The sequence below is a fragment of the Carcharhinus amblyrhynchos genome, chromosome 6, assembly GCF_965287045.1.
Source record: "Carcharhinus amblyrhynchos chromosome 6, sCarAmb.v2.hapA, whole genome shotgun sequence".
Classification (NCBI taxonomy): domain Eukaryota; kingdom Metazoa; phylum Chordata; class Chondrichthyes; order Carcharhiniformes; family Carcharhinidae; genus Carcharhinus; species Carcharhinus amblyrhynchos.
In genome coordinates, this window is record NC_137329.1 from 68,906,013 (window position 1) to 68,932,930 (window position 26,918).

The 26,918-nt window shown below is 43.0% G+C and overlaps 1 protein-coding gene across 2 annotated transcripts; it reads left to right on the plus strand.

Annotated features, from left to right (window-relative positions):
- Positions 1-26,701, plus strand: LOC145343988 (aldo-keto reductase family 1 member B1-like). 2 transcript variants are annotated; one of them, XR_013886825.1, is made up of 10 exons: positions 1-132; positions 4,138-4,305; positions 4,912-5,028; positions 12,948-13,025; positions 13,330-13,452; positions 14,247-14,353; positions 19,462-19,543; positions 20,976-21,059; positions 21,821-21,944; positions 22,080-22,162. XR_013886825.1 is itself a non-coding variant. In XM_080190594.1 (10 exons), exons 1-10 carry the CDS (start codon positions 73-75, stop codon positions 26,426-26,428), a joined length of 933 nt encoding a protein of 310 aa, XP_080046720.1. In that variant the 5' UTR covers positions 1-72; the 3' UTR covers positions 26,429-26,701. The 2 variants fall into 2 exon arrangements, 1 of the variants encoding a protein (XP_080046720.1); XM_080190594.1 differs by lacking the exon at positions 21,821-21,944 and adding an exon at positions 26,398-26,701.
- The last annotated feature ends 217 nt before the right edge of the window (positions 26,702-26,918 follow it).

The window sequence follows — 26,918 nt, forward strand, 5'->3', positions numbered from 1 at the left end:
TCGAGGTTTTATTTAAAAGGGTAACGGTAGGGCGGGGGACGCAGTGTCTGGAAGCTTCCAGAAGTTGCAGACATGTCAATCAGTCTGGGCAATGGCGTCTGTATCCCTATGATCGGCCTGGGCACCTGGAAAGTGAGTGCGGGACTGACTCCATCTCAGTGAGCGAAGCCTTCTCCGGCCAGGGAAGCCGGGAGATTTGAGGGAGAGGGTCCGTGTGGGTATTGTGCGGGATGGGAGACCCGTGTGGGTATTTTTTTTGGGGGGGGGAAAGGTGAGACGCGGGGTTAGGGCGGGGGCGAGAAAGAGAGAGACCCGGGGTGGGGGAGAGGAGAGAGAGAGACTGGGGGGGGGGGGAGAGAGAGAGACTGGGGGGGGGGGGGAGAGAGAGAGAGACGGGGGAGAGAGAGAGACGGAGGGAGAGAGACGGGGGGAGAGGGGGAGAGACGGGGGGAGAGAGAGAGAGACGGGGGGAGAGAGGGGGAGAGAGAGAGAGACGGGGGGAGAGAGAGAGAGACGGGGGGAGAGAGAGAGAGACGGGGGGAGAGAGGGGGAGAGAGAGAGAGACGGGGGGAGAGAGGGGGAGAGAGAGAGAGACGGGGGGAGAGAGGGGGAGACGGGGGGAGAGGGGGAGAGAGAGACGGGGGGAGAGAGAGAGAGACGGGGGGGAGAGGGAGAGAGACGGGGGGGGAAGAGGGGGAGGGAGAGAGACGGGGGTGGTGGGGATAGAGGGAGAGAGAGAGAGACCCGGGGGGGGGCGGGGGGAGACCGGGGGAGGGAGAGACTGAGAGAGACGGGGGGCGTGGTTTGGGGGGGATGGGGCTGGGGGATGCAGCCAGTTGAGGGATTGAGGATTGATTATCTAACAGGAAGCAGAGAGTTAGAATCAATGGATGCTGTTCTGGTTGGCAGTTGGTGACTAGTGGAGTGCCGCAGGTATCGGTGCTGGGGCCTCAACTGTTTACCATTTACATAGATGATCTGGAGGAGGAGGAGGCTGAGTGTAGGGTAACAAAATTGGCTGATGACACGAAAATGAGTGGAAAAGCGAATTGCGTGGAGGGCGCGGAAAGTCTGCAGAGAGATCTGGATAGGCTGAGTGAGTGGGCGAGGACCTGGCAGATGGAGTATAACGTTAGCAAATGTGAGGTTATCCACTTGGTAGAAATAATACTAGGAGGGTTATTATTTAAAGGGTGAAAAGCTGCAGCATGCTACGGTGCAGAGGGACCTAGGGGTCCTTGTGCATGAATCGCAAAAACTCAGTCTGCAGGTGCAGCAGGTGATCAAGAAGGCGAATGGAATGCTGGCCTGTATATCGAGGGGGATAGAATATAAAAGCAGGGAGGTCTTGCTGCAACTGTGCAGGGCACTGGTGAGGCCACAACTGGAGTACTGTGTGCAGTTTTGGTCACAGCATTTGCAAAAGGATATATTGGCCTTGGAGGGAGTACAGAGAAGCTTCATCAGGCTGATACTGGAGATGAGGGGGTTAGCTTATGAAGAGAGATTGAATAGACTTGGCATTTACTCGTTAGAGTTTAGAAGGCTGAGGGGGGATCTTATAGAGACTTATAAGATAATGAAGGGGCTAGACAGGGTAGAGGTGGAGAGATTCTTCACATTTAGAAAGGAAAACAGAACTAGAGGGCACAGCCTCAAAATAAGGGGGGCGGTGGGGGCAGTTTATTATTCACTCAAAGGGTGGTGAATCTCTGAAATTATCTGCCTGTTGAAGTGGTGGAGGCTACCGCATTGAATATATTTAAGTCACAGGTAGATAGATTTCTGATAGACAAGGGAATTTCGGGTTATGGGGAGAAAGCGGGAAAGTGGAACTGATCCACTTCAGGTCAGCCACGATCTTATTGAATGGCGGGGCAGGCTCTAAGGGCTAGATGGCCTACTCCTGCTCCTATTTCTTATGTTCTTATGTAAGTTATTGAGCTGCATTTTTTTTAGCTGAATTCAGCCAAGAAGTGGGTGGGGCTGGAAAACGTGGCGAGCCATTCAAAAGTCAACTGAGTTCTCGAAAGGAGTGGAAAATCTTTAGCAGAAAAACCCATTTGAATAAGCAATTTGATAATGTAGTGAAGAAGATAGCATCTTAGACCTGTGAGAGCAGATTAAAAACTATTCACGCAAACATGAAATTGTGAATTTAATGGAATGAGGACTAATGAAGTGTAAATTCATTGTCAAATTGGGTGTAGAAAGGGAAAGATTAGATGAGGAAATGAAAAATAAAATTTATCACTTAATCTTTTAACAATTAAAACAAAGGAAGACTCTAGAATTGTAATAATTTTCAGTGTCATTGATGTTCATTGGCAATAAATAGCTCTCAGGTTGTTCAAAATTGTGCTCCAGATTATCAGGTTTAACTTATGGCAAGATTAATTTCTTTCTATAGCAAGTCCAGAGGTGTATTTCAACATGTATTTCACTGGCAATGAGGATAGTCATATTATAAAGATAGTGTTGATCGTGGATGGGATGTACTACTTGAAATTTAGCTTTTAGTCGAACAGGGTACCCTTAAGATTTTGCTCACCCCCAAGAAATAGCCAGAGAGGATGGATAGTTAGTCCCTAATAGCATTGACCCTCAGTAACAATTTCCTATCAATTTACTAATCTCATCGCCTTCTCTCCCACTTCATATACATATTTGAGCTGCATAACTAAATATGTTAGAAATGGGCAAGTCACAATTTTCCAAACTGATCCAGATGGCTCAAGTGAAAGCAGACCAATGGTTGAAAAAAAATGATGAGGCATTCTGATACAAGTACAAAATGGTGAAAACAAAAATTGCTAGAAATATTCAGCAGGCCAGGTAGCATATTTGGTAAAGAGTTATCAGGCCATCAACTTAAAATGTTGATTCTATTCCTCTGTGCACAAATGCTGCCTGACCTGAATATTTTCAGCACTTTCTGCTTTCATTTAAGTCATCTGGGTCAGTTAGGAAAATTATGACCTCTCCACTTCTTAATATAGATAGATATGCAGCTCAAATATAGGTCTGTGAAGTGGGAGAGAGCTGAATAATTGAAGTTGTTACTGAGTGTCAACGATATTAGGGAGGGGATCATGGATAGACATTCAGGTAGCTCTAGATACATTCTATTTGGATTATACATAATTCTGCCTACAATTTCCCCATACTAAATTCTATCAGTTCCCTGCCTCTGAGGGTCTACAAATTCCCTTTAAGTGCTGCATAACCCCCTTCACTTCACTCCTACCAGTAACTCTTGAGAAAATGTAGAGACTGTCCAAGGCATAATTGCCTGCAGTTTTTATTTTACTTGTTTAACCTTTCTCAGAGATGGTTGAGCACGTAGGGAGGGATAAGAAACATCATTTGAAAGAAACAAAAATTCATAGATATTGACTAATTGAGGGGCAAATGTGCAGAGATAGGGAATTGCATTTTCAAAAAAGGGTAGACTGGGATAGACATTAAGGGGATGGTAGGGATGCAGTGAACCAAATATGCATGCAGTTGGAGAGTGGACACTCAGTGTAATGGGATTGGTGTTAGAAGTGCAAACTAGGTATATAAGGATTTACAGAATTGGTGAACTATGTGGTAAGATGGAGGGAAGAATACCTATATATGGAACAGATAGAAAGCGTGAGTGTGTATTTAGTGTATAATCAAGGATACGTGAGCACAAAGGAAGTTTTGAAATTAGTATGTGAATGGAAAATGCATGTAGAAGAATGCAGTGGGAGCGATGTATGGAGATTAGGGAGCGCGAACAGGAAATAGGGCACTGGACACCTGCAGAGACGAGGAGAGGAATGAATGCAGTGTGACACTGAAGTGGGAGGGAAGTGTTGATATGTGCAGAAAAGTTGAGTTACAAATGCTGACTTACAGAATGGCGTTTGGTCTTGTAAGAGAAATGAGAGTCAATAAACAGGATACAGTGGCATTGTGTAGTGTTAAAGGAGGAAGAAGAGACGTGCAGGTGCAAAAATGGGACTGAGGGTCTTATGCACAGCTGCATGTTTGCATGATAATATGTGCTGATCATGGACAGGCACTCTAGTGAAGTAATAGGAAGAGTTGGTTACAGTCATTCAATGTGTTTTACACAAGCCTTGATGAACACTTTGCTTTATTCAGTCAAAACCAGGTGAAGTGACAGAAGCAGTGAAGAATGCTATTACCACTGGTTATCGTTACATTGATGGTGCATATGTTTATGAGAATGAGAAGGAAGTGGGTGAAGGCATACATCAAATGATAAACAATGGGGTTGTAAAGCGTGAAGACCTCTTCATTGTCAGTAAGGTAAAGTGGAAAATTTTGAAAGTTATTCACCAGTACTTAAGTGGCAGCAGTGTCTGCATCTACAGGATACACTAGAGCAACTAGCCATTGCACCTTTTTGACAGTAGCTTCCAGTCCTGATCACTACCTATTAGAATTCAAGGGCAGCAGATGCACAGGATTGCAACCATCTATAGATTCCCCTCTGAGCCACACGGCATCCTGATTTGGAACTACACTGCTGTTCCTTCACTGTCACTGGATCAAAATTCTGGAGCTCCCTACATCATATGGACTGCAATGGTTCAAGGTGGTTCCCACCACCTTGAGATAATATAGGATGGACAACAAATGTTGCCCTTGCCAGTGATCACTACTCAAATTACATGAAAAAGTAAATTAAAATTTCTCATTTATTTTGAGAAAGGAACAGAGAGAATGTATTTAATTTACACAATTAATTTAGAACTCTTGTTTGCAAGGTGTTAACATTTTGCAAAAGAATTCCATACTCAGACAGAAGTGTGTTGTCTTGGAGCATGCAACTTGATGGGAGAGGGTTAAAATGTTTGTTTTTAATGCATTGATCTTGAATTCCTCTAATGCTAGTTTTTATTGTCCTGTTAGCTGTGGAGCACCTTTCATGCAAAATGTCGGGTGAGGGAAGCTTGTTGTAAAACCCTGTCTGACCTGAAGTTAAAATATTTGGATCTCTACCTTATTCACTGGCCCATGGGATTCCAGGTAAAGTATTCAATTAGGACATTTTTGCATGTTTTCCTTTTAATGGACATATGTTGCTTGTTCACTAGTTTGTTTGTTTGTTTGTTTGTTTGTTTATTGTATTGGTTAGATGGTTGGTACAGCAAGTTAAACCGTATTGTCACTAAAGAGAACCCAAGTTATGTTGCAAAGTTGTTAGATACAATTAACATTTAAGAGAATCCAAACACCTCATTTTAATCAATGAAGAGGCAGTAGCTTAGTTGTATTTTCACTGCACTACTAATCCAGAAACCTCTGGAGACATGGGTGAAATCTCACCACATAAGATGGTGAAAATTTCATCAAATAAAAAATTGCTGTAATTAAAAGTCCATGACCATGAAACTGTTTTTAATTTTGGGAAACCACATGAATAGCTTGTCATTTCATTGGAATAACTGAAAAGGTTGCATATTGGGTGATATATTTTTTACACTGCTGCCCCTCAGCTCCAGGAACCTAGGTTTGATTCCTGGCTTGGATCATTGTTTGTGCGGAGTTTGCATGTTCTCCGTGTGTGTGTGTGTGTGTGTGTTTCCTCTGGGTGCTCTGGCTTCCTCCCATAATTCAAAAATTTGCGGGTTAGGTGCAGTGGCCATGCTGAATTGCCCCTTTGTCCTGCAATGCATAGGTTAGAGGGATTACCAGGGTTAATATGTGGGGTTATGGGGATAGGGCCAAGGTGGGATTGCTGTCAGTGTAGACTCGATGTGCCAAATGGCAGCCTCCTGCACTGTAGGGTTCTTTAGCTAAGTCCACTTGCTATTTTATGGTCTTGCGTTCGCGCTATTATTCTTTTAAGTCAATGTGGATCTGATCTTTTGATAAACTCCAAGCTGATTTGAATTACATTTGTTTCAAAATCATCAGTTTCTCCTTTCTCTTTTCTCGATGTTTCTACTTCTCTAACCTTTTTAGGTTAACATTAACCTTCTAACCGCCAATCTAAGATTCCTAAACTAGAAGTTATATTCTAAATCATAAATAATGAAATAAATATTCTTGACATACGGAAGTGCCAGGACCGATGTAGGCAATTTGATTCTAACAGGGGAATTTTATCTTTCTTATTTTTTCTGCACCAAACGAAACAATAAATGCCATTTAGCAGCTGTAGGTGCTAATCCCATAATGGCTGCTAACTATCATGAGAGGCCAAAATTGGGAATTTTACTGTGAGATTTCAAAATGCAATCTTCCCCCGCCCCTTCTGATGATGATATCAGCTTCATGCCCAGGGAGAGTATAAGCCTTATTAGCATTGATTATAGTAAATCATAGTTTAACTAAACAGCTTGTTGTCACTGCTTCTGCCCCCTCTATATTATAACACCTAGCTGGCATGACACCTCATCTGCATGAATGGCTATTGTTTTCAAAATTGACAACCAGTCGTAACGATCACGTTGGCAGTGCACTGGTAAGTATAGCCACCAGGTGGTGAGTGACAATCTTGTGCATTGCCCCAAGAATGGATTCTCTAGAAAGCCCCATGTGTGGGGGAAGAGGATGTGGATGCGTGAGGGGAGAGTGCGCCAGTAGAGAGTGGGGGGCTGGGAACTGCCCTGATATTCACATTGGGTGAGGACACCCCAGTGTTTGTGGGAGGGGGATTATCTGGCATATTTTGGAGTGCCCCAGTCTTTGGAGCTGGACTTGCCAGCCTTTTTGGGCCCTGCCCCACCAGAAAGACAGTGCAAACCACACCCAAAGAACAATACAGCACAGGAAACAGGCCCTTCAGCCCTTCAAACCTGTGCTGCTCATGCTATTCGTTTGTATCCCTCCATTCCCAGTCTGTTCATCTGGCTATCCAGATAAGTCTTAAACAATCCCAGCGTGTCCGCTTCTACCATCTTGTTTGGCAGTGCATTCCAGACCCCCACCACGCTCTGTAAAATACATCCCTCTGACATCTGTGTTAAACCTTGCACCCCTCACCTTGAACCTGTGACCCTGTGTGTTTGTCATCTCTGACCTGGGAAAAAGGTTCCCACTGTTCACCCTATCTATGGCCTTTATAGTTTTATATACCTCTGTTAGGTTGCCCTCATCCTCCGTCTTTCCAGGGAGAACAACCGCAGTTTACCCAATCTCTCCTCATAGCTAAGACCCTCCATACCAGTCAACATCCTAGTAAACCTTTTCTATACTCTCTCCAAAACCTCCACATCCTTCTGGTAGTGTGACGACCAGAACTGGACGTAGTATTCCAAATGTGGCCAAACCAACATTCTATATAGCTGCACCATCATACGCCAACTTTTATACTCCTGTAAAGGCAAGCATGCCATATGCCTTCTTCACCACCTTCTCCACCTGTGTTGCCCTTTTTAAGGATCTGTGGACCTGCACACCCAGGTCTCTCTGTGCGTCTGTACTCCTGATGGTTCTGCCATTTATTGTATAGCTCCCCCCTACATTAGTTCTACCAAAATGCATCACTTCACATTTATCTGGATTAAATTCCATCTGCCATTTCTCTGCCCAGTTTTCCAGCCTGTCTATATCCTGCTGTTCATCACTATCCACAAGTCCAGCCGTCTTTGTGTCATCCGCAAACTTACTGATCACACCAGTTGCACCTTCTTCCATATCATTTATATATATCACAAACAGCAGAGGTCCCAGTACAGAGCCCTGCGGAACACCACTAGTCACAGACCTCCAGCCGGAAAAAGACCCTTCCGCTGCTACCCTCTGTCTTCTATGGCCAAGCCAGTTCTCCACCCATCTAGCTAGCTCCAGATTTTTTGGGCACTACATGCCATGAATTCTGCTGTACATTTGGAGAGATGCATGCTGGTTTTCAGTCTGAACCTGACTGACAAATTTTGGGAAAATTTTATTGAATGTACTGAATTTGAAAAGCTTCAGCCATTATTTGTTTAGTTGGGACTAGGAGACATAGCAGAATTGAAGTAATATTACAGCTGGAGTGATGATTTGAGTATAATATTACAGTTGAAAATGGGGAAGTGGGGCAATACAGTGAGGAGGACAGTAATTGACTTGAAGAACATTAACATATTGGTGTAATAGGTAGATAGAAGTTTAAAGTGATTTGTTTTGATAGAATGAATGAGGGAGGCAATATGATCAAAATAGTACATTTTTTAAAAAGGCGTGCAGAAACCAAAAGACTTGTATATAAACATTAGTCTTTCAGGGTGACAAAGTGGGTTCAGACTTGCATATACTTTTCAAAAATAGAGGAAGAGTGTAAAAGCAAGAAAGTTGTATTAAAACTGGAAATATTGTGAACTGTGAAGAGGTCAACTTCAGGGGAATGTAAACTGGAGGATTGGGAGGTTAAATGGCAGATTAAATTTACTGCAGAAAAGTGTTAAGTGACATTTTGGTAGGATGAGCAGAACCAGTTGTGAAAGTGGTTAAGAAGGCAAACAATCATAGGATTTATAAACCAGGCATAGAATACAAAAGCAAGGAAATTATGTTGAATTGTTACTGGTTTAATCTCTGCACCATACTTCAAGAAATTTGTGGAAGTTTTAACGATTGGTTTCTAGGGTGAGGGAATTCAATTTGTGGTTACATTGGAGAACCTGTCATTCTTCCTTTTTACAGGAGAGAAAGTTGAGTAGGCATTTGATAAATCATGTGAGGTCTACAGATCTATTCCTATTAGTTTGTCGAGAACAAGAGGATACTCATTATCAGGTGACTGGCAAAAGAAACAAAGGTGACATGATCTGGAGTGTGTTACTTGACAAATGTGGCAGAGGCGGATTCAAATGTGGCTCTTAAAAGGGAGTTGGGTAAGCGTCTGTAGTGCTACAGGATAAAACACTGAGAAGACCTAATCATGTCTCCACAGGTTGTAACCTTCCAGTGATCATAAGCAGCAGGAGTATTTTGATGAATTTGGGCAACAAAATTTAAGATACATATTCTGGTTTTGGAGAGGAGGCAAATGAGATTTATCAGGATGAAAGACTTAGTTATGTGGTGACTGGAGAGGCTGGGTTGTTCTTTTGAGGAAAGAGCAAGAGATTTAAGAGGTGTTCTAATTATGAATGCTTATAGTTGCAGAACGTCCAGTAACCAGGGAGGAAAGAAGCAGAGATGATACCAGTGAGCCGGGGAGGAGATTTACACTGGCATGATATGGAAATGCACTACCTGAAGTAGTGGAAGCAGATTGTGATCACTTTCAAAAGGGAACTGGATAAATGTTGGAAGAGAAGCAATTGCTATGCTTCTAGGGAAAGACCAGGAGGGTTGGGACTAACTGCTTAGCAAAGATCTGGTATAAGCATGATGGGCCACCTTCTATTTTATCATTTATGAAATTTGGGGATATGAATATAGTGGAGTTGTGATTAGGTATTTTTTTTGTGGAATGTTGTAAGCAAATTCAAATGGCCATTAGTTCAGTCCTGCTCCTAGTTCATATAATTCATATGGTGAGGAAAGCAAGATGATAACTATAATCATGTGGGACTTGAACTCCTAGCATTTCTAGTCTGCCAGAGATGAGATTATCGTTGCGGGGGTCTAATTCAGTGTACCTAGTGATATTTGGATTGTGGTGTACACAGTCTGTCTTCAGTGGTTGAGTTCATTTACAGCTTGATTAATTGGGCAATAACTTTCCACCCAGTGGTGTAAAGTGATGTCCCACTTGAAGTAGATGAGTCTAAAGGCATTGACCTGCTCTGGAAAACATTGTTCAAACTTCTGTCTGGAGCTGCTTGTAGTCTGCAATGAGTTGCCTCAGCACAGTGCTGTTGAGTCAGGGTGGTGGTTGTCAGCTCTGCACAGGGCTGGTTTGGGGTTGGGGGGTGGGGTGGTGGTGTCATAGTGGAGGGCTGGGAATACCCTAGGAGTAGGTGGGGGTATCTTGAGTGGGGCTCAAGTGTGGGTATTTAAAATTGTTATGCTGAAGTTAGAAGTAGTTTTATTTCTCCTAACTCTGAGTAAGTACTACTGTAGAACTGACAAAATCATTTGAAGTTAGCAATTTAAATTGATTTGTCACATGGTTTCCAGACAGCTCAATTGTCCTTGGGAAGTTATTGTTTCAGGACGATTGGAGGAGGAAGGAGAAGGAGCTATACTAGAACAGTTCAGGAGCAGGGGAATGTTGAGATTTTCTAGCCCTTCCCATTATTAGGATTGCAGCGGTACTGAAAAATCCTGCCAGTGATGAGCTGTGCTGTGGGTGGGGCTGTGGAACGCCCTGCTCATTGAGATTTGGGTTGAGACAGAAGAGCTAAGGGAGTGGATTTTGTAGAGTACCATAGAACAATCAATAGTGAATTACAGTGAGGGAAGATCAAAAGAAGCATTTGGAAAATGTACGCCCTAACAAGTATGCATAGTGGTTACATAGAACACTACAGCACAAACAGGCCCTTCGGCCCACTAGTTGCGCCGATCACTTCTATACCTACTAAGCCATAGACCTATCTATAACCCCCAATCCCATTAGATCCCATATACCCATCCAGAAGTCTTTTAAAAGACCCCAGCGAGTTTGCCTCCACCACCACCGACGGCAGCCGATTCCATTCACTCACCACCCTCTGAGTGAAAAACTTACCCCGACATCTCCTCTGTACTTGCTTCCCTGCACCGTAAATCTGTGTCCTCTCGTAGCGACCATTTCAGCCCTGGGAAATAGTCTCTGAGAATCCACCCTATCTATTCCTCTCAACATCTTATAAACCTCTATCAGGTCGCCTCTCAACCTTCGTCTCTCCAGGGAGGACAGTCCCAGCTCCCTCAACCTATCTTCATAAGGCATGCCTCCCAATCCAGGCAACAACCTTGTAAATCTCCTCTGCACCCTTTCAATAGCTTCCATGTCCTTCCTATAGTGAGGCGACCAGAACTGCGCACAGTACTCCAAGTGGGGTCTGACAAGGGTCTTATAAAGTTGCAGCATTACCTCCCGACTCCTAAACTCAATCCCTCGATTAATGAAGGCCAGTACACCATACGCCTTCTTGACCACATCCTCCACCTGTGAGGCCAATTTAAGAGTCCTATGGACCCGGACCCCAAGATGCCTCTGCTCTTCAAGACAGCTAAGACTCCTGCCCTTGATATTGTATTCCTTCATCCCATTGGTCCTGCCAGAATGGATCACTACACATTTATCTACGTTGAAGTCCATCTGCCACTTGTCCGCCCAGTCTTGCATCCTATCTATGTCCCGCTGCAACTTCTGACATCCCTCCAGACCATCCACAACACCACCAACCTTCATATCGTCTGCGAACTTACTAACCCATCCCTCCACGTCCTCATCCAGGTCATTTATGAAAATGACAAACAGCAAGGGTCCTAGAACAGATCCCTGGGGCACTTCACTAGTGACCGACCTCCATGCAGAAAAAGACCCATCCTCAACCACTCTCTGCCTTCTGCAGGCAAGCCAGTTCTGGATCCACAAGGCCAAAGCCCCTTGGATCCCATGCTCTCTCACCTTCTCAAGAAGTCTTGCATGGGGGACCTTATCAAACGCCTTGCTGAAGTCCATGTAAACCACATCTACCGTTCTTCCTTCGTCAATGTGCTCAGTCACGTTCTCAAAGAACTCAACTAGGCTCGTAAGGCATGATCTGCCCTTGACAAAACCATGTTGACTGTTTCTGATCATTCTAAACTTCTCCAAATGCTCATAAATCTTGTCCCTCAGAAGCCTCTCCATCAACTTACCAACCACTGAGGTCAGACTCACCGGTCGGTAATTTCCTGGGCTATCCCTGTTCCCTTTCTTGAAAATAGGAACCACATCCGCAATCTTCCAATCCTTCGGAACCTCTCCCGTCTCCTTCGACGAAGCAAAGATCATCGCCAGGGGCTTTGCAATCACTTCCCTCACCTCCCACAGTAACCTGGGGTACATCCCATCTGGTCCCGGTGACTTGTCTATCTTGATAGTTTAAAAGTTCTAACACATTCTCTTCCTTAACATCCACATACTCAATCTTTTCAGACTGCTGCAAACCTATAGTACAACCTCCCAGATCACTTTCCACCATGAATACCGATGCAAAGTACTCATTAAGCACCTCTGCCATTTCTTCCGGTTCCACACAGACTTTTCCCCCTTCACCTTTTATAGGTCCTATCCCTTCTCTTCTCATCCTTTTTCTTTTCACATATTTGTAGAAGGCCTTGAGATTCTCCTTAATCTTACCTGCCAAGGCCTTCTCATGACCCCCTCTGGCTCTCCTGATTTCCTTTTTAAGCTCCTTTCTACAAGCCTTATACTCCTCTTGATCCTTAACATCTCCTAGCTGTCTGAACCTTTTATACACCTTTCCTTTGCTGCCTCACAGTACCAGGGACTGTGGTTCAAATCTGCCTTGAGTGACTCTGTGTGGAGTTTGCATTTTCTTCCTATCTCTGTGGGCTTCCTCCAGGTGCTCCACTTTCCTCCGACAGTCCAAAAATGCGCAGGTTAAGTTGATCGTCCATGCTAAATTGTCCCTTGCTGTTCCAAGATCTATAGGATAGAGGAATTGGCAAGGTAAAAGTGTGGGGTTATGAGGGGTAGGGTCTGGATAAGATATTCTGTTAGAGCCCCGTTAGAATGGGCTGAATATCTGGCTTCTGCACTGTGAGGACAGTGTGCACTTTTGTAATATCTTGCTAAATATACTGAGGCCTTTGAACCTAATAGAACATCAATGCTGATTAGAAATATTTTTGCATGGTATAAAATTTTGTGGGTTGGTGTACTTTTCAAATGTGAAATAAATGAAAACTTACTAATAATTATCTATTAAATCATGCGTCCATTCACCAACTTTGGCATAGCTTTCTCAGCAACACCAGCCATGTCTTTTTCTTTTTCTCTACCACATCTATCCTCTAAGTTTCAGGAACATTCTTTAAAAATTACTTTTAAATATCTCTTTAAGGCTGGTAGTGTGAATCTTCCCTTGGATGCAGAAGGATTTATAATACCAAGTGACACTGATTTTGTCGATACCTGGGAGGTAAGTGTTTGTGTTTGAATTTAATTGTCTGGTTTCACTTTAGATGAAAATTCAAAAATCAATCACATGTACTTGCTTATCATTGCTAAATTAGTTTAAAATGGGGAGAATGTCCAGAGAGATGATGATGATTTTGTTTTGAAGCTGTTAGCCACACGTATACGTCTAAATGTATTTCCTATTCTGATAGGCTGTTTCAATGACTTCATTTATACAATGTAACTGCATTCTAGAGGCCCGTGCGTTGATCTAGCATTAATTATGCACTTTTTTCTTTGAAGTAGATTTTTTTTTCCCTTCATAGGCTATGGAAGACTTGATTGCTCAAGGTTTAGTTAAGACTATCGGAGTGTCCAACTTCAACCAGGAGCAGATTGAACGGATCCTCAATAAACCAAATCTGAAGTACAAACCTGCAGTCAACCAGGTAATGGATAAATACTTCTTAGAGTCATAGAGGTTTACAGCATGGAAATAGGTCCTTTGGCCCAACTTGTCCAGGCCTTTTAAGATCCCTAAGCTAATCCCAATTGCCTGCATTTGGCCTATATTCCTTTATACCCATCATACCCATGTAACTAAATGCTTTTTAAAGACAAAATTGTACCCACTCTTCTACTATCTCTGGCAGCTTGTTCCAGACACTTACTGCCCTCTGTGGAAAAAAATTGCCCCTCTGGACACTTTTGTATCTCTCCCCTCTCACCTTAAACCTTTGCCCTCTAGTTTTAGACTCCCCTACCTTTTGGGAAAAGATATTGACTATCTACCTTGCCTGAGCCCCTCGTTATTTTATAGACCTCTATAAGGTCATCCCTCAGCCAGAGAAAGAAGTCCCAGTCTATCCAGCCTCTCCTTATAACTCAATCCATCAAGTACCAGTGGCATCCTGGTACATCTTTTCTGCACTCTTTCTAGTTTAATAATATCCTTTCTATGATAGGGTGACCAGAATTTCACACAGTATTCCAAGTGTGGCCTCACCAATGTCTTGTACAACTTTAACAAGACATCCCAACTCCTGTATTCATTGTTCTGAGCAGTGAAACCAGGCATGTCGAATGCCTTCTTCATCACTCAGTCTACCTGTGACTTCACTTTTCAAGGAGCTTTTTAATCATTGGTTTCTGGATTATTTTTATTATTGATACTTGCAACTTTTTTTGTGAAATTAAATCAGTAGCCTGTTAAGAGTTTTTTTTGTTCTGCTTGCTCTAATAGATTGAATGCCACCCTTACCTGACTCAAGAAGCTCTGATCGCCTATTGCCATTCAAAAAGCATTGTTGTGACTGCCTATAGCCCACTGGGATCTCCAGACAGACCATGGTACCTGATTTTTTTTTTCACTCATTAACCTCTATCTAATCTAGTGCAGGAAAACTTACTAATCCTCAGTAATTTGTATAAAGATTTGCTTCTGCACGTTTCTAGCTCTGGGATCTGTTGCTGATGTGTGTCAAGGAGTGTTGGGTTTAGGGTTCCTTCAAAGTAGATGTGAAAAACCACTACTTAATGTTTCCACCTTCTTTGACTCAGTATATATCACTTAAGAAAGTTCTTTTGTACACATTTTCAGGAATGTCACTTTGTCATTTTATACTGTTATGACTTCAATCCCTATTAGGATAACAGAAGTACCCCATTATTACTACTCTGTAGTTCTTGTAACTTTCAGTACTTTGCTTCTTTATTTTTTTTCCACTCTTTGGTTTGTAGTTTACAACCAGTAGTGTAAGAACTCTTTAATTCCTTCTTTCTAACCAAATAAACTGGATTTGATCTTATGGGGGAAAAAATTTTAAGGGTGGAATTTTATGACCTCATCCCACCAGTATGTTGGGGATTTCAACTGCACCCATGAGGCCGAGGATGACATTGGACCCCTCTGCCACACACCAGCAAAATGGTGAGCTATGCGACCTGGTTGAGCCCCTCGATTTGGTGGATGTCTGGAAGCATCTTCATTCTGGCTCCAGTGTCTTCACCTATGTGGGACCTGGAGTTGGAGCATTCAAACTTGAAATGTAAGGTGTACATGTCCAGTGGCATGTACCATTGATGTCCATGTGGCAGGTGCCATGATCAGACTACCACCTGGTGTGGGTGGATCTCATTCCATCTCACATCAGAGTCATTCCAAGGAGTCCTGGCCAGCGAACTGGCAACAGCTGAAGGCATAGGTTACCGCTCACCTGAATCATTGGACATGACTGCATCAAGTGTTATCTTTACAAAGCTCAAGTTCTCGTTAAATCAGCTGATTGCCTTCATGTTGTGGTACGTGCTGGTCAATTTGACACCTTCCTGGACTTAGTTACAAATATCCAGAGAATTCCCTTGCAGTTCTTCTGGTTCAAAAGACCACGCTGCATTGCTACTGTTGTTTTGAGTCCCTTGCTAAGGGAGGGAGGGTGGTCAGATGCTAGTGTGCCTTCACACTCAGGTGGTGACCTTCCGCCTTCAAACCTTGCAATGATACCTTTATGTTGAGCTCCCCCCCCCACCACTATGAGAACTATGATGTGCAGCTTCTGCTCACAAACCAGAGGGGCCTTCAGAACTTGCACGCATTGCCCATCTCTTACGAGGACCTCCTTAATGTCTGGGACATTGTCGCCTTCTGCCACAGTGCAGAATAACAGTTGCTGTCCAGGAGCCGTTGCTTGGGAATCCGCTCTCCAACTCTATTTCCGGTGACTGGTGCAGAGGCTGGCTGTGGCTGGTGGAACAATCAGGGTCAAGATGTCCTGGGTGGCAGATGAAAGCAGTAGGTGACACCACTAATTGGGTCAGCGTGTGGTGATGGGCGGTCAGCCCGCAAAACGGTCGTGCTTGGACCCAATGTCATATGAGTTTTCTAAGAAACAATGGAATCCCATCTGAGTGTGCTCCTGCTTGCACAAAATTTCACATTGGCCCCAAATCCAGACCCGTTCCCCTGAGGGTGGAGCCCTGCAGTTTGAGACGCCTCACAAATGCCCCCTGTGCCCTTTGCCACTGCATGGAGGGTTTTCCTGTCTGGGTTGCTGCTGTACACCTTTCACTACTGTGCCCTTGCCTGTCAGCCAGATGTGCCTTGTTGCTGTCAGGTGGTGGAGGTACTTTTTATGGAGGGATCCTCCCCCACTACGTCAAAGACCTGGAGTGGAGAGCAGTACGTGCAGCAGTACCATACAACTGTAAATTGCATTGGTTTATGGGCTCCCAAGAAACTTGCCCCTTTTGTGTTGCTGTGGAGTCTGTGGACTATGTCAAGATTATAGGCTGCACTCTTTTGGTACCTTCCCCTTTTTAGGTATCTGCTCCTCTACCACAGCTATTTTCAGGACTGGGTTTCCATGGTAAGGGAACATGTGGTATACTGTTGAGGCCTTCTGTATCCATTGGAGACCTGCAAGGACAGGGGTGTATTATCAACCCCCTTTATTCTCATTTTGATTTATTGTTTAAAGTTTCCTTTTTTGTTTTGGGCATTTCTCCTCTTTTTTCCCTTCTTGCTTTGTCCCTGAGTTTGCATAGAGTCATAAAGGTTTATAGCATGGAAACAGGCCTTTTGGCCCAACTTGTCCATGCTGCCCTTTTTTTTAAAAACCCCTAAGCTAATCCCAATTGCCTGTATTTGGCCCATGACCCTTTATACCAATTGTATCCATGTAACTATCTAACTGCTTTTTAAAAATTGTACCCGCCTCTACTATTACCTCTGGCAGCTTGTTCCAGACACTCACTGCTCTCTGTGTGGAAAAAGTTGCCCCTCTGGACACTTCTGTATCTCTCACCTTAAACCTATCCCCTCTAGTTTTAGATTCCCCTAATTTTGGGAAAAGATAATGACGATCTACATTGTCTATGTCCCTCATTATTTTATAGACCTCAATAGGGTGACCCCTCAGCCTCCTATGCTCCAGAGGAAAAGTCCTAGTCTATTTAGCCTCTCCTTATAACTCAATCCATCAAGTCCCAGTAGCATCCTAGTACATCGTTTCTGCACCCTTTCTAGTTTATTAGTATCCTTTCTATAATTGGGTGACCAGAATTGCACACTATTCCAAGTGTGGTCTTGCCAATGTCTTGTACAACTTCAACAAGATGTCCCAACTCGTATATTCAATGTTCTGACCGATGAAACCAAGCATGCCGAATGCCTTCTTCACCACTCTGTTCACCTGTGACTCCACATTCAAGGACCTATGATCTCTTTGTTCTGTAACTCTCCCAACAATTTAGTTTATTTGATTTGCCCAAAAGAACTGCCTTCTTGATAACTTAAACTCCATGGCCTACATCTAGATGTCCAGGATGTACATCAGAGGTGGAAGTGGGTCAGCTGTGTTCTGCACCTCCTGGTCTCAACTGACTTAAAGATGTCATGAATAGCATGGATAGGGGATTGGCTGTCAAATAGGAGGCAGAGAGTGGGTGTCAATGGGTGATATTCGGATTGGCGGTTGGTGACTAGTGGAGTGCCCCAGGGATTGGTGCTGGAGCCTCAGCTATTTACCATTTATATAGATGATCTGGAGGAGGGAGCCATGTGTAAGGTGTCGAAATTTGCCGATGACAAAGATAAGTGGTACAGCAAATTGTGCGGAGGGTGTGGAAAGCCTGCAGAGGGATCTAGATAGGCTGAGCGAGTGGGCGAGGACCTGGCAGATGGAATACAATGTTGGCAAGTGTGAGGTTATCCACTTTGGTAGGAATAATAGTAGGAAGGACTACTACTTACAGGGCAAAAAGCTGCAGCATGCTACGGTGCAGAGGGACCTGGGGGTCCTTGTGCATGAGTCGCAAAAACCCAGCTGACAGGTGCAGCAGGTGATCAGGAAGGCAAATGGGATGCTGGCCTTCATAGCGAGGGGGATTGAATATAAAAGTAGGGAGGTCTTGCTGCAACTGTACAGGGCACTGGTGAGGCCGCAGCTGGAGTACTGTGCAGTTTTGGTCGCCGCACTTGCGCAAGGATATTTTGGCCTTGGAGGGAGTGCACAGGAGGTTCACTAGGCTGATACTGGAGTTGAGGGAGTTGAGCTATGAGGGGAGGCTGAATAGACTGGGCTTGTACTTGTTAGAGTTTAGAAGGATGAGGGGGGATCTCATTGAGACGTATAAGGTGATGAAAGGGTTGGATAGGGTAGAGGTGGAGAGGTTCTTCCCGCTCAGGACAGCAGGACTAGAGGGCACAGCCGGTGAATCTCTGGAATTCTCTGCCCGTTGAAGTGGTGGAGGCTACCTCGCTAAATATATTTAAGACGCGGGTAGATAGGTTTTTGATAGGCAAGGGGATTAAGGGTTATGGGGAGAAAGCGGGAAAGTGGAACTGAGCCACTTCAGATTAGCCATGATCTTATTGAATGGCGGGGCAGGCTCGAAGGGCTAGATGGCCTACTCCTGCTCCTATTTCTTATGTTCTTATGAATATAAATGCTGTGAACTGCACCAGTGTCTGGAAGGGCTGGCCACTGAGTTAGAAGGTCCTGATGTGAGCTCCAGTTCTTCCTCCCTCACTAAGTTTGTGGGACTATGAGACAGCAGGACAGCTGCAATGAACTCCAGGCCCAACTGTGTCATCGCTATGGTGTGCAAGCCCTCAGCAATAGTCATTTAAGACTGGGCTAAGCTCTCAAAACCCACAGCCATGGATCACAGTGACTGGAAAGAATGGGTGTTCTCTCACACACCCCATTCAAGGGTGCACTGACACCCTGACCTGTGGCCGAGGGGAATCAAGGGAGGAATCAAGTCCAGTGCTCCCTACTACTGCAGGGGAACGGTCCCCCAAGGATCCTGGGGGTTAGTGGGCTGGCAATAAGGGGCTGAGCTTGCCACTGTCCCCTGGGATGGGGGTCTCATGGCTGGACTATCCCTTCTAGCCCTGGCAGACATGAGAATCAGCCCTGTCATGGTGATTTCAGGCAGCTTTGTGATCAACATAGCTGTGAAAAATTTGAAGTGATCTGGTCACTTTAACCTCCGTATCCTCTGGTAACCTGGCAGGCTTTTAACTCACTACAGCAGGGATTTCCCTTTCTCCTTTATCAGAAGTTGCAGGTATGAGCAGGCCTTTTAAGTCCTTGGAAATGGAGGAAATGTCAGTTATATCTGTGGTTTCTTCAAAGAGAATAAGCAAATGCCTGTTTTGCAGAGAATTTATGCTCATTCTGCCTCTCTGCACTCTCAATCCTGTCTTTTCCCATAGCCCTGCAAGTTTTGGAATTTTCTCAGAATCCCATGTTACTGGTTTCCAATCTTAGTTGCACTGTTTTGAAGAAGGTATTGTTTCTTTCATACGCTACTCGTGTGCACAACTCGTTTGAAGCAGTGATAATGAAGGCCAACTCTCAGGATGCATATCATCAACCAAGAATAGTCTTTAATGGATTAAGGATTCTGGAAAATGTAACCTTGAATAATTTGGCTTCCTTTCATTGTTCTAGGGCGAAACCGGATGACCCAAATCTCCTTCAAGATCCAAAGATCATTAAAATAGCTTGTCGTCTTCATAGAACAGCAGCACAGGTATCAGCCCATTTATTAAATCTACAATGGTGTGGCATTGGGTTTGAGTACAACAGCAACAGTTTTAATATATGCTTTTAAGTTTGGTATTAATTAGTCTTTACTGTAAGAAAATGAATAAATGTTTCACGTGCTTGTAATGTATTCTGATTTACAATGCTATTTTGATTTTTTTTACAGTAGAAACAAGCTAAGAGGATTGTACTGCGAAGATAGAATCATTATAGAACTCAATTCAAACATATAAATTTCCTAGGGTAAATGCTAGGTCAATGGTTTCTCTGGCTATATTCTCTCAAACTCTTGAGGGTTACAATCTCAATTTCTATTTGGAATTAAGATGAAGAAAAATATCTTCATTCAAATGGTTTTGAAACTTTCTACCCAGAGAGATCTGGGTGCTCAGTCGATGAGTATTAGAGGCCTGTAGGTTTTGGGTATTGAAGGAATTTGGGAAATGAGGATAGAGGAAAGTTGGAGTTGCGGTAAAAGATGAACAATGAATTTGTTGAATGGTAGAATAGGCTTTCTGTAGCCTAATTCTGTTCCAATTTCTTGTATTCCAATGACTAGATTTTTATAAGCTGCAATAGTTTCAATTCAAGAGACTTCAGTACAATGACCAAGCAGAGTCCCCCTCGGCAGGAGTAATCAGTTTGTGCAGAAAGCTTTACAGCTACCTTTTCCTGCTGCAGAAGGCTCTCACTTTACCAGGTGACAGATGCTTCATCATAATAGCATTGCCCCTGTGTTGTAGTGGAGAATTTCTTGTTTTCCGAGCTGTGATATTAAAACTTAACAAAGTTTGTTTGAAAAAACAACTGGCCTTTATTATCACAAAACTGCATGCAGTATATGGCAGAATCTTGGAAACAGAGAACAGTCCTTACAAACTGCTGATTCTATTCCAAGACCGCGCCAACTACAAGGATCAGTTCAATAGTTATACCTTTTTCTTATTAGCTTACATGACCTCAGGAGTTCAATTAGTAATACGAGCAGTAGTACATCATTATTTGTATTATGATCCGGTGACCTCTGAGACCTCTGTCTTATCAATAATATCATTACCTTGTCCTTTGAAGGAACAGGAAGGTTCTGTGATCTCTGACCATATCTTGTTTTCTGATGTAATAGAAGGTTCTGTGACTCTGACCTTATCTTGCCTTACTTCTCCAGCCCTAAGTTATGTGGAGTCAGCCTTATCAGGTCTTGACCTTCTCCGGTCTTATTCATGTCTTAGGTTATGCGGAGTCAGTGTTCCTTTTTTTTTACCAAATACTTGACCAATTTTCCCATCATGCCACCACTTCATTCGTACAACTTCACACCTGAGCACCAAACATAAGATTTTTAAAAACCTCCAAGAATCAGTGTAACTATTCTGTCAGTTTGTGATGCAATTGTTCTTATTGTTGGGACTTTGTTTCAGGTCTTGATCCGTTTCCATATTCAGAGGGGAGTGACTGTAATCCCAAAATCTGTTACTAAAGAACGTATTCAGGAAAATTTTAAGGTAGGTGAGCCTTGGTGTGGGGAGTTCTGTAGCACAGAGAGTGCAGATTTACTGAAAAACAAAATTGCTGGAAAATCTCAGATCTCACAGCATATGGAGAAATAAACAGTTAAGTTTCAAGTCTGGTGGGGGGGGGGAGGAGGAAGGGTGGTGGTTTGGTGGAAGTGAAAGTCAGGGTTATATTAGAAGCAGAGGGACAGATATTTGTTGCATCAGCACCTATTCCTTAGGATACAGTTGCATTAGAAGCAATATAGTGAGAGTTCATTTGACTGATTATTGCAATGACAAGGTTTTCTTATGAGGAAAGGTTGTGCATGTATCTATTAGAAGATTTGAGAGGTGATCTTACTGAATCTCACATCTTGAGGAGTGATTTATAGAACTCAATTCAAACATATAAATTTTCTTTTCTGAATGTTTCTTCTGGGAGACTAGAGCTAGGCAGCACAGTTTAAAATTAAGGGACCCCCATTTGAGACTGAGGATAAAAAGAAATATTTTCTCCTGGATTTAGTCTGTGGAATTCTCTTGTTCAGAAAGCAGTCTAGGCAGAAGAATTGGATATTTTAAAGTTCTATAAGGTTGACTCTCTTGTCAATCAAGAATCATATCAAGGGAGACATTGGGTTAGATGGGAAGGTTGAGGCCAAAATCAAATCAGCCGTGATCTTATCAAATGGCAGAGCATGCTCAAGGCTGAATGGCCTACTCCTTCTCATTCACATGTTCGCACTTTGAATTTCTTCATTCTGTACCAGAGCTAATTACATTGAAGATGGGAGAAATTTGGGATGTTAAAAAAAAACTTTAGAGAGAAAACTGGCCATCTTGGGATCCCTGTGTTGAAGACCAAGGTGCCATCATTACTCACTAGCTTTACTGGTATGTCTGAATATTTTTTAAATGGGCTACCAATTAAAAGATTATTTCCGCGTGTATAGTAATAGCAGTGTGGTGTTTCACCACATTTCCATAGATTTGTGCCCCATTATAAAAATAGTTTTGTGCTTTATGCAGGTTTTTGATTTTAAGTTGAGTGATGATGACATGAAGACTATCCTGTCTTTCAACAAGAACTGGCGCTGCTGTCCAATGCAGTGGTGAGTTGCCACTAACAAATTATATATTCTTGTTTAATTATTTTTGATGCAATTTTTGCATTGCTGAGTGTGGAACACAATGATTTGCAGAGCTGACTGTTTCATAAACAGTGTGTGGCGGGTGCAGGTTTATATAAAACTGGGTTGCTGTTGAGTATTTTTTCCCTTTTTTCTCAGCTAGAAAATTGATTTGCTATTGCTTTAACTGAATAGCTAGCTAATCAAATAAATAAGATAGACATGGCAGATCAGGTGGTGTGCCATAACCACAGCATGTGGAAGTTTCTGGAGAGTGTTGTGGTCCCAGAGACCTGGATCTGGATTTTAGTGTTTATAATGTGAAGAACTACTAAGCAGAGTTGCTGAGCTGCAGCCATGGCAGGACATCAGGGAAGAAGGAAGAAGAGTTACCTGGAAATGGTGTTCCAGAAAACGGTCACCTCATTTTATGTTGAGTGCAACATTTAAAGTTGGACAAAGATCAGAGACAGGAGAGTGTAACTGAGTCAGGATGTGGGATGGAGGATCCTCAGCCTTCGACTTTAATAATGTACTTGCTACTTCTCTGGATGAGGGCAAGGACTAAAGGGTGTATGGGTAAACTGATTCCAGCATTATTGTGCAAAAAGTCATTGAAGAGAGGAGAATTAAAATGAATTGAGGTGCTGGGTACAGTATTGTCAGTGAAATAGATATTGTTTCTTGAAACTGGGAGTTTGGAAGTCTGCCCAGGTGACCCGAGTGACAGGGTTCAAGGCATCTCATCATGACGAGAGGAGAACCTGGAGGGGGAGGATCCAATTATTGCAGTCTATGTTGAAACCAATGATATGGATAGAACTAAGAATGAGATTCTGAGGGAGTTTGAGAAACTATGTTCTAAATTGATAAGCAGAGCCTTTGCGTAGTGAACTCTGGATTACTCCCTGAGCCAGATGCAAATTGACATAGGGTCAGAAGAATTGGAGAACAAAGAACAACCCAGCACAAGAAACAGACCCTTCGGCCCAACGAGCCCACGCCGCCATCTTAACAAAGCATTAACAAAGTAAACAAGTGGCTTAAATAATTGTGGTAAGAAGTGGGTCTCGATTCAAGGGTATTCATTGGCACCTATACTTGGAAAAGTTGAGCTGTTCCATTGGGATGGGCTCCATTTAATATATGCTGGAATCAGCATCCAGGCAAAATATGTAACTAAAATATGAGATGAGAGGGTTCTGATGAAGGAAAGTAGACAAACTAGGGGCACAAATGGGCTTGATGTAATTGCCGTAACAGTCTATGGGTGTTTGGAAGGTGACCACAATTGGGAAATAAATATTTCCATTTTCAAAAAAGCAGGCATAATGGGGAACATGATAAATTGCCCTAATAATTAAGGAAGGCATAAGACACTAGTTTTTGAAAAACTTGGCTCAATTTGAATCAGTCTGGTTGGCGATTAGGAATAACAAGGGTCGCAAAAGATTGGTCGGAATACTTTTTAGTTCTCCTAACAGTAGTTTTCGAATTGGAAAAGAATATGAAGGAAGAAATAATTAGAGTAGTGATAACTGGGGTGGGGGGGGGGGGTCTTAAATCTTCACATGGGTCAAATCAAATTGGTGCAAAGTGACTATAGTGCTGAGTTGGTAGGATGCTTTTTGAGATGCGGTATAGTAGAATGTGAAACAGAGATAGGGTGGGGGAAGAATCTTGCGTTGTGGGATGAGGTGGGTATGATGAGTAATTTCATGGCAAAGGATAGTGATCGTAATACAACTGGTAAAACCAGAATCTTAAATCAAGCCAATTACATCACAGTGCAGAAGAGTTGGCTAAAATAGGTTGGGTAAATTTTAAAGAAATGATAATGAAAACTCAGAAAATCCATTCATAATTTACTAGGGAAGTTAAAGATAATAGATGAAAAAAAGCTTGCCTCCTACTTTGCCCTTAGCTCATCCAGATGTTGTCCACTTCTGCTTTTTCTTGGGCAGATTGCAACTCCAATGAGGAATCTCTGAATCTGAAACAAGGCAATTAGGAGTGAGCCAATTGGCCATTTTCTGTGATTCTGCATTCCAGGACTCACCTGTAGAAATGTGTAGAATCTTGCAATCTGCGCCCACCATGGGACCTTCCAATTACATTAACTATGAATTAGATACAGCCAGGGGTGGTTGGGTTTTACCTATGGATCCAGGGCTTTATAAATTGCATTGAATGCAGCAATCAGACTGCAGTAATAACAGCCAGTTAATCAGAAGCACCCACCTAGTATGTTACCAGCACAAGAAGATCATTTAACTGTGTTTCAGGTATACAGGGAACTGCTGTAGTGCATTTACCCTCTGATCATCTAAGTTTCTCCAACACTTCTCACCCAGCTAGTCTTGGCAATTGACCCTTGAGACTCTCGGACTGGCTGATTATCCAGTGATAAACGTACCATAGAGGCATAGGAGAGTTACAGTGGGAATCATCTTAATAATAGAGTCGGAATAGAGCAAGAGGTTTCAGATGGGCTGCAGCAGTTCAAGTGGTGGTTCATTTTCTCAATGACAGTCAGAAATGGGCAACAAATGCTGACCTTTTCAAGATGCCCACATGCCATGAAAAATATTGGGGGCAATTTTTCCATCTGAAAAAATTCTAAGGCCCTGATTTTTTACCAGCATGCCTGCCTGAGGCCAAAGGGGAATGCCATTCTGCAAACCTCGCCTGCCCCAATTTTGGGGTGGCCCTGCCGGTAAAATCAGCTGAAGTGTTTCACTATGCTCAAAAAATTTACAAGGTGGGAAAAAAAACCAATCAGTGGGGGCGGGGAAAGCATATGCTAAGCTCTCCTGGGGAAGCTGGTTACAGAAGTGTCGGTTCCCCATTCTCCCAGTGTACTGGGAGATCTGCTATCCTCCCCCACACCCACATCAGTGGCAGTGTAAGCACACCGCTTCCACCACCACTCCCTGCCCCGCAATGACAAATGTTGCCAGTATCGGAACCAACCCAATGAGTTCCCTGTCATGGTCCTGTTAGCTGATCATGCTTCTCACTGCTGCCAATCCTTTTGACACTGCTGTGGTGTCAGTTGGGCACTGCCCAGCCATGCCCCTGACCACCCAGGGGCTTCAATGGCTCTGATTTCCTTCCCTCTGGCATGACATGTCTGTTCCTTGCTGATGGTACCAGAATCTTCCTCATCAGCGAGACCTCTCACTGACAAGTGGGGGGGACCTTCCAGGAGGCCAGACCAGACATGTTAATATCATATAAATCATGACATTAATATTTAAATTGACAAAGCTGTGCCACAAAGATAGTTTTCAGTGCAAAACTAGCTCATGCTGGTGTGAAATTTTTGTGTGTGATTTGTCCCAGTTCACTGCACCAATCGCCTGGCACAGTGGGCCAGAAAGATTGTGCCCATAATGTAGCTTGTAAATAACTGAAGCTCCAGCACTGATCCTTGCAATACTCTAGTCATTTTAGTCTGCCCACTTTAGAATGCCTCATTTATTGCAACTCTGCATATTAAATATATTTGAACAGTTAGTTGACAAGAAGCAAAGTAACCAATCTTGGCTGACAGAGATGAAATTCAGTAAGAAGTCTCACAACACCACGTTAAAGTCCAACAAGTTTATTTGGTAGCAAAAGCCATTAGTTTTCAGAGCCCTGCTCCTTCTTCAGGTAAGTGGGAGAACTCCCACTTGGCGTTGTGAGACTTTTTACTGTGTTTACCCCAGTCCAACGCCGGCATCTCCACAAGATGAAATTCACCCAGAGAACACTAAAATTGGGTGCAAGTACCCTTCTTAAAAGTGATATGTCTCAGCTATTGCCAAGCAACCCTCTTGTAAAGATTAATTTTTAATATGAATGTGGAATATCATCTGTTCATTGTGTAAATTTTTTAGCATTTAAAACATTTTCCAAGTGTTTCTTTCCCACTTCTCCCTCAATTCCACCTTTATGGACCTGTATTCTAACTACAGATTCCTGGTTCAGTCTCTCTGCTGGTCCTTAAATTCTTCAGTATGATTGCGTAAGGAGATCCACTTGCTTATGTTCTTAGCAGTCCCAGATGACCTAAAGAGATTGGATTGTTGACAAACAGGAACCCATTGAAAGTCTTGGGACAAGTTCTAAGTGTAACATGTTGTGTAACCAAAATCCTGTTGGCATGAGTGAATTTTATTCTTTCCTCTTGATTTATTAGACCTATCTCTAACATTCTTCTCTCTTTTCAGGGCTATTAAGCACAAGGATTACCCATTCTAAGAACCTGTTAACCTGTATTTCAAGTGAGACATCCTGGTCATGTATTTTGAAGATTTGTGGCTTCTCTATTTTACAGTAGAATTAATCTAATGCTTCTTGAAACAACTGAAACACTCCTTTTTAGCTATATGGTGGAATATTTTGGAAGCTTTAAGTTTTCTGATTATGTCCATGATGAACAACAAACACTTCTGTAAACATTATGATATATTTTAGAAGCTACTTGACTTTTCTTATTATGTCCATGCTACAAATAAACATTTTTAGAAGGTTTTTCTTTTCTGCATTGTCTTGCCATGCAAATCTGGGAACTGCAATCATACTGCAGCCTACAATTTCCTGATCTGCATGTTTGGCAGGTGCAGCTCCTGCTTTTGACATCAATTTACCTTTTCTAATCTTGAAATTAAATCTTTTGATGTTTTATTAGCGGGTTTGACTGCTTTCAGTAACTGATAAAAGGAGCCTAATAACATTGGACAAAAGTCAG